General features: G+C 43.4%; 1 protein-coding gene across 1 annotated transcript in view; it reads right to left on the bottom strand.

Moving 5' to 3' along the window:
* Nucleotides 1-12353, bottom strand: part of myom1a (myomesin 1a (skelemin)) — a 151140-nt gene that overhangs the window by 99893 nt on the left and 38894 nt on the right. Inside the window, 4 exon segments of the mRNA XM_064992006.1 lie at nucleotides 5442-5566; nucleotides 5677-5733; nucleotides 11169-11368; nucleotides 11876-12017. Of these exon segments, the coding sequence (XP_064848078.1) occupies nucleotides 5442-5566; nucleotides 5677-5733; nucleotides 11169-11368; nucleotides 11876-12017 (524 nt within the window).

Below are 12353 nucleotides of genomic sequence, written 5' to 3' on the forward strand. Positions count from 1 at the left end.
GATTTTTGAGGCTCTGTTTTTCATTGTCTCCTTATATGGCTGTGAATGCGCAAGGAATGAGCCTGCCCGATCTATCGTTTCCCCAAGGTGTCTGCAGCATTGTGACGTATTTGTAGGCATATCATTGGAAGATTGAACATAAGAGACTACATTTGCCAGGTGTCCGCCCGGTGTCCTCCATCGGAATTGGTGCTTCATCTTCAACTGCACGTCTTTTTCCAAGCGATGCACCGGAGAAAGTAGACTACCACGAACATATATCAATGAAGAGATATGTGAAAAACACATTGAGGATTGATTCTAAACAGCGTTTGCCGTGTTTCTGTCGATATTATGGAGTTAATTTGGAAAACAGTTCGCCGTTTTGATGACTGAATTTTCGTGTTTTTTTGGTACCCAAACGTGATGTACAAAACGGAGCGATTTCTCCTACACAAAGAATCTTTCAGGAAAAACTAAACATTTGCTATGTAACTGAGAGTCTCCTCATTGAAAACATCCGAAGTTCTTCAAAGGTAAATGATTTTATTTGAATCCTTTTCTGGTTTATGTGCAAATGTTGCCCGCTAAATGCTACGCTAAATGCTACGCTAGCTATCAATACTCTTACACAAATGCTTGTTTTGCTATGGTTCAAAAGCATATTTTGAAAATCTGAGATGACAGTGTTGTTAAGAAAAGGCTAAGCTTGAGAGCTAGCACATTCATTTCATTTCATTTGCGATTTTCATAAATAGTTAACGTTACGTTATGCTAATGAGCTTGAGGCTATAACTGGATACAGGTTTTTTTCTGTTTTCTTTCAAATATCACTGATTCCTTACGCTGAGAAATTGACTACAGAAAAAAGTATTACATTTCGAGGGGTAACAGGAACTATCTAAGGTGAAACAGCTACTACATATGTCGTTGGACATTGGTCTAGTAATGATACCAGGATCATTTTACATAGTTATGGAAAAGGGAGACCAGTCATATAATATAATATGGGAGTGAATTGTTAGACTCGGTGGTGAGATACATGTCGCTGTGTCTAAGGGTAGAACATGATAAATTAACCTCACATAAACGTTGGGGTAGATTACAACAAATAATTTATGATTTGAGGGAATACAGTGGACTTATTATAAGGTTTTCTTTGTAGTTTAAACTTTTTGTTTGCTGAATTGGTGTAGTATAGTGAACGCTAAGGAAATGTTTTGTGGGGGGAGGTTTCGGGAAAATGGGGGTTTCATTATCTTTGAAATGCTTCCCGGGGCTGTGGTCTTGGGAAGAGCAGTGAGTGAGATTAAGGCGTTAAACTGTCATGGCCTGGCCATTTTTGTTTGTTTTTACCTTAAGATTTGCAAACACCCACACACAACATACTGTTGTTATGACTATTTGTTGGTGTTTTTAAAATACTGTGTTTGATTTGTGTGTTCTATTTCCTTTGGGTTTAGTGAGTTTTCCATTTGTCTTAGTGCCACGGTATCTTAAAGGGGCCCACACACACATGGAATTTTACGGGAAGTTGTTATTTTCTGAGTTTTAATTAAACACATGAATTATTATAAATAAATTTACTGGAAACCTGGGATACGACATGTATGAAATGTTTGACTGTTTTTCCTTAATTTGTCTCATATAGTAAGTAACACCTCTTGAAGGGTTTCTATGACCTCTGACCTGACTTTCCAGTGTGATTTGATCACCCTCATTGGAAAACCATTTGGATAATGAATTTAAGGTAATTTGTAATACATATTTGAAGGTAATATGTAATATTGATAATTATGATGAAGTTTATAGTTCTTCTCCATATTTCTGATTTGGACCAATGTGAAGAAGGAGAGGGCGTTGCCTTTGATTAAGGGTAGGCTGCCTGTCTATTTTTCTACAATGATTTTTCTTTATGGAGTTATTAAGGGTAGTGATTCTAATTCAATTTGTTATTTGAAATGGTTTTGTTTTATTTTTTTTGTTTTATACTTTTTACATAAAATGGGGGAGGTAACAGTCCTCTGATGTTTTGGATTGAAGTTTACAAGCCTTGAGTGATATGTGAAGGGGTGTTTTGTTGTGTTGTTTGTTCTGTTCTGTTTTGGGTCAAATCTCACCAGATTAGGTCTGCTGGACTGTGGGGATTTCTCCCGATGGGTTAGAGCTCTAACTTCCTGATCCTGTGGCTCTGTGATGTAGTTGACAGTGTGATGGGGACTTTAAGACCATTTTAAAAAATGGTTTCAATAGAATGTGTTGTTATTCTCTTTGAAATATGTTTAGACATTGGCTTCAAGAATTATTTGTGAAAGTATTAATTTATCATATAGTTAATGCTTGTCTGGATTTCCTGAATAAAAACCTTACTGAACTAAAGTGTTGTTCTGATCTGTCCTCTCTTGAGGTTATGATGAAAGGTAATGTCAGTCGGTGTCTTAATGCATGGAAGAGATCATTGGACCGAACAGTGTGTGTACCTCAAAACCCCCCTCTAACTGGCTGAAGAAGAGCGACAAAGGCGTTCAATACGGTCCTGTCTGCACCACTTCTACCAGAGACCTGAGTCCTGAGCCAGCAGCCTGTATGCAGCGTCCAATCAGAGCTATCGACTGCTTTTCTCTCATGTCTTTTCTCAGGGGTGTGAGAGGAGTCCACGTGGAGGGAGCACGGGGAGAGATCTGGTCTAATCTTCTCTTATGTTGCTGGTATACTGGTTGACGAATGGACAAGACATAATGGGTGGTAAAGGTGATGGCGGCTCAGGTGAAACATTGAATTTGGGACATTATCATGGGCCATCCACTTTGAACTGTAAAGCTATCTGAAGAAGACAATGAAGAAGACACCAGAAACATCAGTGCCTGAAGGGGGGTTGGGGAGTTGGGCCCAAAATGTATTTGTTAGAATTGTTTATTTGGGGGAATCAGGTTGATTGTAGAGGTCTGCACACTACATAAAATTATAGTAATTTATAATAAGATCGCATTAAGATACTGATCTGTATTATAACAAGAAAGGTGATAATAGTATTATACGATAATTACCTTGTATGTTAATATAAATGTACATTCTGCCAATGTTGATGTGTGTTAAATTTATGTTTTTTACTTTGAGTGATATGACGAATTTGAATCACTGAGCATTGTCATTCTAAATTTTGGTTGGATAATTAATTGGGTTGTGATTATGATTTGGAAACTGAATGATTTCTAAAACTGAAGGATTGATTTGAGTTTACTATGTTAATAACTATATGAGTGAAGCAATAAATGTATTATGGATTGATTATTAAGATGTTATTAAGATGGGCAGGAACACAAGCAATGAGTTATTGCTTTTATGCTTCTTGGTTTATGAAGAATGTATGCATTTTCTAAATGTGAATGAATGTTCGCAAATCTCGTGATTTTCCTTTAAGTTGAGAGGATTCTCAAAATGGGGGAATGTGAGAGCAACATTTCAAGATTGTTATAATACTTTTATTGCATCAAATGGTTGTTTTATGCAACAGAATAGAGGATTCTTGTAACTATTGTGTGTGTGTGAACTGAAAGTGGGCCTCTAACACTGACAGGAGATTTCCGATGTCTTTTGGGTGATAAAACCTAAAGAGATCGCATTCCAAAGCATGAGTTAATGTTTCTGTTCTATATGGTACCAGGGAGAGAGGACCCCAGGGCCATGGTCTGTACACAAAGATGTTTTTTACAGCAGATACTCTCTGCTGTGAATTATAAGTATATTTAATACAAATCTTAACCTTGTGACCTATTCCATGCATCTGTTGTTCATCATGTAGACTGAAAGGGGTGTATCGTGGCTATAAAAGACCTTTGTACTTTTGTCTCGGGGCTCTCAACGAATCATCTGAGGGTGATTCGTCGACCAGCCATCATTATCATAGAGCACTCAATCGATTCACTCTATGTGTGCTTTGTATTGCTCCCTAATTAATAAGTGAATAAAGATTTAGTACGTATAACTCTGACTTGTGTAATAAGTTTCTTCTTCTGACACTGCCTGGTATAGAGGTCCTGGATGGCAGGAAGCTTGGCCCCAGTGATGTACTGGGCCATTCGCACTACCCTCTGTAGTGCCTTGTGGTCGGAGCCCAAGCAGTGATGCAACCAGTCAGGATACTCTCGATGATGCAGCTGTAGAACCTTTTGAGGATCTGGGGGCCCATGCCAAACCTTTTCAGTCTCCTGAGGGGGAATAGGTTTTGTCGTGCCCTCTTCACGACTGTCTTGGTGTGTTTGGACTATGATAGTTTGTTGGTGATGTGGAAACCAAGGAACTTGAAGCTCTCAACCTGCTTCACTACAGCCCTGCTGATGAGAATGGGAGCATGGTCGATCCTCTTTTTCCTGTGGTCCACAATCATCTCCTTTGTCTTGATCACGTTGAGGAAGAGGTTGTTATCCTGGCACCACCCAGCCAGGTCTCTGACCTCCTCCCTATAGGCTGTCTCATCGTTGTCGGTGATCAGGCCTACCACTATTGTGTCATCGGCAAACTTAATGATGGTGTTGGAGTCGTACCTGGCCGTGCAGTCATGAGTGAACAGGGAGTACAGGAGGGGACTGAGCACGCACCCCTGAGGGGCCCCTGTGTTGAGGATCAGCGTGGTGGGTGTGTTGTTACCTACCCTTACCACCTACCTACCATTACCAGTCCAGGATCCAGTATCCCGTACAATGATCATATATGCTGCTGCTGCTGCTACTCTTTTTATCATACACTAAGTGTACAAAACATTAGGAACACCTCCCTAATATTGAGTTGCACCCTCTTTTGCCTTCAGAATAGCTCCAACTTGTCCCAAAGCATCCCACAGTCATGTCAAGTTGGCTGGATATCTTTGGGGTGGTGGACCATTCTTGATATATAAGGGAAACTGTTGAGAGTGAAAAACCCAACAGCGTTGTAGTTCTTAACACGCACAAACCCGTGCGCCTGGCAGCTACTACCATACCCCGTTCTAAGGCACTTCAATCTTTTGTCTTGCCCATTCTCCCTCTGAATGGCACACATACACAATCCATGTCTCAAGGCTTAAAAATCTTGCTTCAACCTGTGTCTTCACCATCTACACTCATTGATATATATTTAACAGGTGACATAGGGGATCATATCTTATCTGTTTTGTACACCCAGTGTATATCCTAATGCCTAATTACCTTACCCCTTTACATATCTAACTCTACCACTCCAGTATCCCTGCACGTTGTAAAATGGTATTGGAACTTACCCTGTATATATCTTATACTTGACTTTTTAAATGTATGTTTTATAGTACTACTGATATTGATTACTGAATTGTTGGGTTTGAAGCTCACAAGAAAGGCATTTCACTGTACTTGTGCACATGACAATAAAAAGTTGAAACAATCAACCAACCAATCAATCAATAAATTGATCAATCATTAAACCCATCAATCAATCAATCATTCTCTTACCTTCTCTACGAGGTACACAACCCCTTCATGACCTCTTTGAGCGGGCGGAGACCAGGCCAGAACCACGTAGTTCTTCGTTGCCTCGGTAACCACCAGGTCGGTGGGCTCACCTGGTACCACGCCCACTGAGGTGTCAACAAGGGTCAAGGGTCAGGATTATTGTAATTAACATAGTGGAGAGATCTAAATATAATGTATTCAAAGTACAGATAAAGTGTATAACTAAATGTCTAACCTGTAGCGTCTTCCTCAGTGAACTTGATCATTCCGGTGAAGGGAGCAGAGGGACCAGCTAAGATACACAGAGACAGCAGGTTACAACAGCATGTTGGAAGAGCACATTACAACAGCACGCTACAACAGCAGGTAACAACAGAAGGTAACAACAGAAGGTAACAACAGAAGGTTACAACAGAAGATACCAACAGAAGGTAACAACATAACATTACAACAGAAGGTAACAACATCACGCTACAACAGAAGGTAACAACAGAAGGTAACAACATCACGTTATAATAGAAGGTAACAACAGAAGGTAACAGCAGAAGGTACCAACAGAAGGTAACAACATCACGTTACAATAGAAGGTAACAACATCACGTTACAACAGAAGGTAACAACATCACGTTACAACAGAAGGTAACAACATCACATTACAATAGAAGGTAACAACAGAAGGTAACAACATCACAATAGAAGGTTACAACAGAAGGTAACAACATCACGTTACAATAGAAGGTAACAACATCACGTTACAACAGAAGGTAACAACATCACGTTACAACAGAAGGTAACAACATCACATTACAATAGAAGGTAACAACATCACGCTACAACAGAAGGTAACAACAGAAGGTAACAACATCACGTTACAATAGAAGGTAACAACATCACGTTACAACAGAAGGTAACAACATCACGTTACAACAGAAGGTAAGAACAGAAGGTAACAACATCACATTACAATAGAAGGGAACAACATCACGTTACAATAGAAGGTAACAACATCACGTTACAACAGAAGGTAACAACATCACATTACAACAGAAGGTAAGAACAGAAGGTAACAACATCACATTACAACAGAAGGTAACAACATCACGATACAACAGAAGGTAACAACATCACGTTACAACAGAAGGTAACAACAGAAGGTAACAACATCACGTTACAACAGAAGGTAACAACATCACGTTACAATAGAAGGTAACAACAGAAGGTTGTGGCTAATACACCTGGGGCTAACACACCTGGGGCTACCACACCTAGACTAACACACCTGGGGCTAACACACCTAGACTAACAAATCTGGGGCTAACACACCTGGGGTTAACAGACCTGGGGCTAGCACACCTAGACTAACACATCTGGGGCTAACACACCTGGGGCTAACACACCTAGACTAACACATCTGGGGCTAACACACCTGGGGCTACCACACCTGGACTAACACACCTGGGTCTAACACACCTGGGGCTAACACACCTTCAAATCAAATCAAATTGTATTTGTCACATACACATGGTTAGCAGATGTTAATGCGAGTGTAGCGAAATGCTTGTGCTTCTAGTTCCGACAATGCAGTAATAACCAACAAGTGATCTAACTAACAATTCCAAAACTACTGTTTATACACAAGTGTAAGGGGATAAAGAATATGTACATAAAGATATATGAATGAGTGATGGTACAGAGCAGCATAGGCAAGATACAGTAGATGGTATCGAGTACAGTATATACATATGAGATGAGTATGTAAACAAAGTGGCATAGTTAAAGTGGCTAGGGATACATGTATTACATAAGGATGCAGTAGATGATATAGAGTACAGTATATACGTATACATATGAGATGAATAATGTAGGGTATGTAAACACTATATTAGGTAGCATTGTTTAAAGTGGCTAGTGATATATTTTACATCATTTCCCATCAATTCCCATTATTAAAGTGGCTGGAGTTGAGTCAGTGTGTTGGCAGCAGCCACTCAATGTTAGTGGTTGCTGTTTAACAGTCTGATGGCCTTGAGATAGAAGCTGTTTTTCAGTCTCTCGGTCCCAGCTTTGATGCACCTGTACTGACCTCGCCTTCTGGATGATAGCGGGGTGAACAGGCAGTGGCTCGGGTGGATGTTGTCCTTGATGATCTTTATGGCCTTCCTGTAACATCGGGTGGTGTAGGTGTCCTGGAGGGCAGGTAGTTTGCCCCCGGTGATGAGTTGTGCAGACCTCACTACCCTCTGGAGAGCCTTACGGTTGTGGGCGGAGCAGTTGCCGTACCAGGCGGTGATACAGCCCGCCAGGATGCTCTCGATTGTACATCTGTAGAAGTTTGTGTGTGCTTTTGGTGACAGGCCGAATTTCTTCAGCCTCCTGAGGTTGAAGAGGTGCTGCTGCGCCTTCTTCACGATGCTGTCTGTGTGAGTGGACCAATTCAGTTTGTCTGTGATGTGTATGCCGAGGAACTTAAAACTTACTACCCTCTCCACTACTGTTCCATCGATGTGGATAGGGGGGTGTTCCCTCTGCTGTTTCCTGAAGTCCACAATCATCTCCTTAGTTTTGTTGACGTTGAGTGTGAGGTTATTTTCCTGACCGAGGGCCCTCACCTCCTCCCTGTAGGCCGTCTCGTCGTTGTTGGTAATCAAGCCTACCACTGTTGTGTCGTCCGCAAACTTGATGATTGAGTTGGAGGCGTGCGTGGCCACGCAGTCGTGGGTGAACAGGGAGTACAGGAGAGGGCTCAGAACGCACCGTTGTGGGGCCCCAGTGTTGAGGATCAGCGGGTTTGAGATGTTGTTGCCTACCCTCACCACCTGGGGGCGGCCCGTCAGGAAGTCCAGTACCCAGTTGCACAGGGCGGGGTCGAGACCCAGGGTCTCGAGCTTGATGACGAGCTTGGAGGGTACTATGGTGTTAAATGCCGAGCTGTAGTCAATGAACAGCATTCTCACATAGGTATTCCTCTTGTCCAGATGGGTTAGGGCAGTGTGCAGTGTGGTTGAGATTGCATCGTCTGTGGACCTATTTGGGCGGTAAGCAAAGTGGAGTGGGTCTAGGGTGTCAGGTAGGGTGGAGGTAATATGTTCCTTGACTAGTCTCTCAAAGCACTTCATGATGACGGAAGTGAGTGCTACGGGGCGGTAGTCGTTTAGCTGAGTTACCTTAGCTTTCTTGGGAACAGGAACAATGGTGGTCCTCTTGAAGCATGTGGGAACAGCAGACTGGTATGGGGATTGATTGAATATGTCTGTAAACACACCAGCCAGCTGGTCTGCGCATGCTCTGAGGGCGCGGCTGGGGATGCCGTCTGGGCCTGCAGCCTTGCGAGAGTTAACACGTTTAAATGTTTTACTCACCTCGGCTGCAGTGAAGGAGAGTCTGCATGTTATCGTTGCAGGCAGTGTCAGTGGCACTGTATTGTCCTCAAAGCGAGCAATAAAGTTATTTAGTCTGCCTGGGAGCAAGACATCCTGGTCCGTGACTGGGCTGGTTTTCTTTTTGTAGTCCGTGATTGACTGTAGACCCTGCCACATACCTCTTGTGTCTGAGCCGTTGAATTGAGATTCTACTTTGTCTCTATACTGACGCTTAGCTTGTTTGATAGCCTTGCCGAGGGAATAGCTGCACTGTTTGTATTCGGTCATGTTATCAGTCACCTTGCCCTGATTAAAAGCAGTGGTTCGTACTTTCAGTTTCACGTGAATGCTGCCATCAATCCACGGTTTCTGGTTTGGGAATGTTTTAATCGTTGCTATGGGAACAACATCTTCAACGCACGTTCTAATGAACTTGCACACCGAATCAGCGTATTCGTCAATGTTGTTGTCTGACGCAATATGAAACATATCCCAGTCCACGTGATGGAAGCAGTCTTGGATTGTGGAATCAGCTTGGTCGGACTAGCGTTGGATAGACCTCAGCGTGGGAGCTTCTTGTTTTAGTTTCTGTCTGTAGGCAGGGATCAGCAAAATGGAGTCGTGGTCAGCTTTTCCGAAAGGAGGGCGGGGCAGGGCCTTATATGCTTTGCGGAAGTTAGAATAACAATGATCCAAGATTTTGCCAGCCCTGGTTGCCTTGACTAACACATCTGGGGCTAACAGACCTGGGGTAACACACCTGGGCTAACACACCTGGACTTACACACCTGGACTAATACACCTGGACCAACACACCTAGACTAATACACCTAGACTTACACACCTAGACTAATACACCTAGACTAACACACCTAGACTAACACATAGACTAACACACCTGAACTAACACACCTGGACTAACAAACATGGACTAACACACCTGGACTAATACACCTGGACTAATACACCGGGACTAATACATCTAGACTAATACACCTAGACTAACACACCTGGTCTAATACACCTGGACTAATACACCTGGACTAACACACCTGGACTAACACACCTGGACTAATACACCTGGACTAATACACCTGGACTAACACACCTGGACTAATACACCTGGACTAATGCACCTGGACTAACACACCTGGACTAACACACCTGGACTAACACACCTGGACCAATAAACCTGGACTAATACACCTAGACTAATACACCTGGACAAATTCACATAGACTAATACACCTGGGATAACACAAACATAGACTAATACACCTGTACTAACGCACCTGGACTATTACACCTGGGATAACACAAATGTAGACGAATACACTTGGACTAACACACCTGGACTTACACACCTGGACTAATACACCTGGAGTCGTGGTCAGCTTTTCCGAAAGGAGGGCGGGGTAGGGCCTTATATGCGTCACGGAAGTTAGAATAACAATGATCCAAGATTTTGCCAGCCCTGGTTGCCTTGACTAACACATCTGGGGCTAACAGACCTGGGGTAACACACCTGGGCTAACAGACCTAGACTAATACACCTGGGGCTAACAGACCTGGGCTAACACACCTAGACTAACACACTTGGACTAATACACCTGGACTAACACACCTAGACTAATACACCTGGACTTACACACCTGGACTAATACACCTGGACCAACACACCTAGACAAATACACCTAGACTTACACACCTAGACTAATACACCTAGACTAACACACCTAGACTAACACATGGACTAACACACCTGGGGCTAACAAGCCTAGACTAATACACCTAGACTAACACACCTAGACTAACAAACGTGGACTAACACACCTGGACAAATACACCTGGACTAATACATCTGGACTAATACATCTGGACTAATACACCTAGACTAACACACCTGGACTAACACACCTGGACTAATACACCTGGACGAATACACCTGGACGAACAAACATGGACTAACGCACCTGGACTATTACACCTGGGATAACACAAATGTAGACTAAAACACCTGGACTAACAGACCTGGACTAATACACCTAAACTAACATACCTGGACTATTACACCTGGTCTAATACATCTAGACTAACACACATGTACTAACACACCTGGACTAATACACCTAGACTAATACACCTGGACTAACACACCTGGACTAACAAACCAAGATTAACAAACCTAGATTAATTAACCTGGACTAACAAACGCAGACTAACACACCTGGATGATTACACCTGGGATAACGCAAACCTAGACTAATTCACCTGGACTAACACACCTGGGCTGGAACAAAGCCTAAACAACTAGTAGCTCTCCAGGAGGAGGTTTGGTCACTCCTTTTCTAACCAATCAGATGCTGACCTCGATGGCGAGCCCTGTCGTGGGGGTCTATGGCGGTAACAGGATCAGAGGCTCTAGAAGGTCGGCTGACCCCAGCCCGGTTGATGGCTCTGACCCGGAAGGTATAGCTCCTCCCCTCAATCAGCCCCGTTACCGGGAAACGGGCGTACTTCACAGGGGTGTCGTTACACTGAGCCCAGTGGTGGTGGCCCACCTCACACCTACACGTGCGCACACACGCACACACACACACACACACACACACACACACACACACACACACACACACACACACACAGACAGAGAGAGAGAGAGAGAGAAGTAACATGGAGCTAGTCTGTCCAGGTAGATCCGTCTCGAGATGTGGAGAACCACAGAGTACCATGGACCTAGTCTGTCCATGTACAGAAGGTCTAGAGATGTGGAGAACCACAGAGTACCATGGACCTAGTCTGTCCATGTACAGAAGGTCTAGAGATGTGGAGAACCACAGAGTACCATGGACCTAGTCTGTCCATGTACAGAAGGTCTAGAGATGTGGAGAACCACAGAGTAACATGGACCTAGTCTGTCCATGTACAGAAGGTCTAGAGATGTGGAGAACCACAGAGTACCATGGACCTAGTCTGTCCATGTACAGAAGGTCTAGAGATGTGGAGAACCACAGAAGAAGAGAGAGCTAACCTTCACAGAGAGCTAGGAAACCACAGAAGAACAGAAGTCCCTACCTATCAATGAAGTATCCCAAGATGGAGCTACTTCCCTCCACCGCAGGCTGTTTCCATGTCACCACAACGTAGTCCTTGTTGGCGTCATGGCAACGTACGTCCAGGGGCGCCACGGGAACACCTTCCAACTCCACCTCTTCATCTGTGACACACACAGAGGTAAACACTTGCACACACACACTTGTGAGAACACGCACTAACATTTAACCCAACCCTTCTGAATCAGAGAGGTGCGATGGGTTGCCATAATCAATATCCAAGTCTTCGGCGCCCGGGGAACAGTGGGTTAACTGCCTTGCTCAGGGGAACAATGGGTTAACTGCCTTGCTCAGGGGAACAGTGGGTTAACTGCCTTGCTCAGGGGCAGAACGAAAGATTTTTACATTGTCAGCTTAGTGATTCTATCCAGGAACCTTTCGGTTACTGGCCCAAAGCTCTAACCACTAGGCTAATGCCGCCCCACTACACTACCACTCAG

The sequence above is a fragment of the Oncorhynchus masou genome, chromosome 17 (assembly GCF_036934945.1).
Source record: "Oncorhynchus masou masou isolate Uvic2021 chromosome 17, UVic_Omas_1.1, whole genome shotgun sequence".
Lineage (NCBI taxonomy): Eukaryota > Metazoa > Chordata > Actinopteri > Salmoniformes > Salmonidae > Oncorhynchus > Oncorhynchus masou.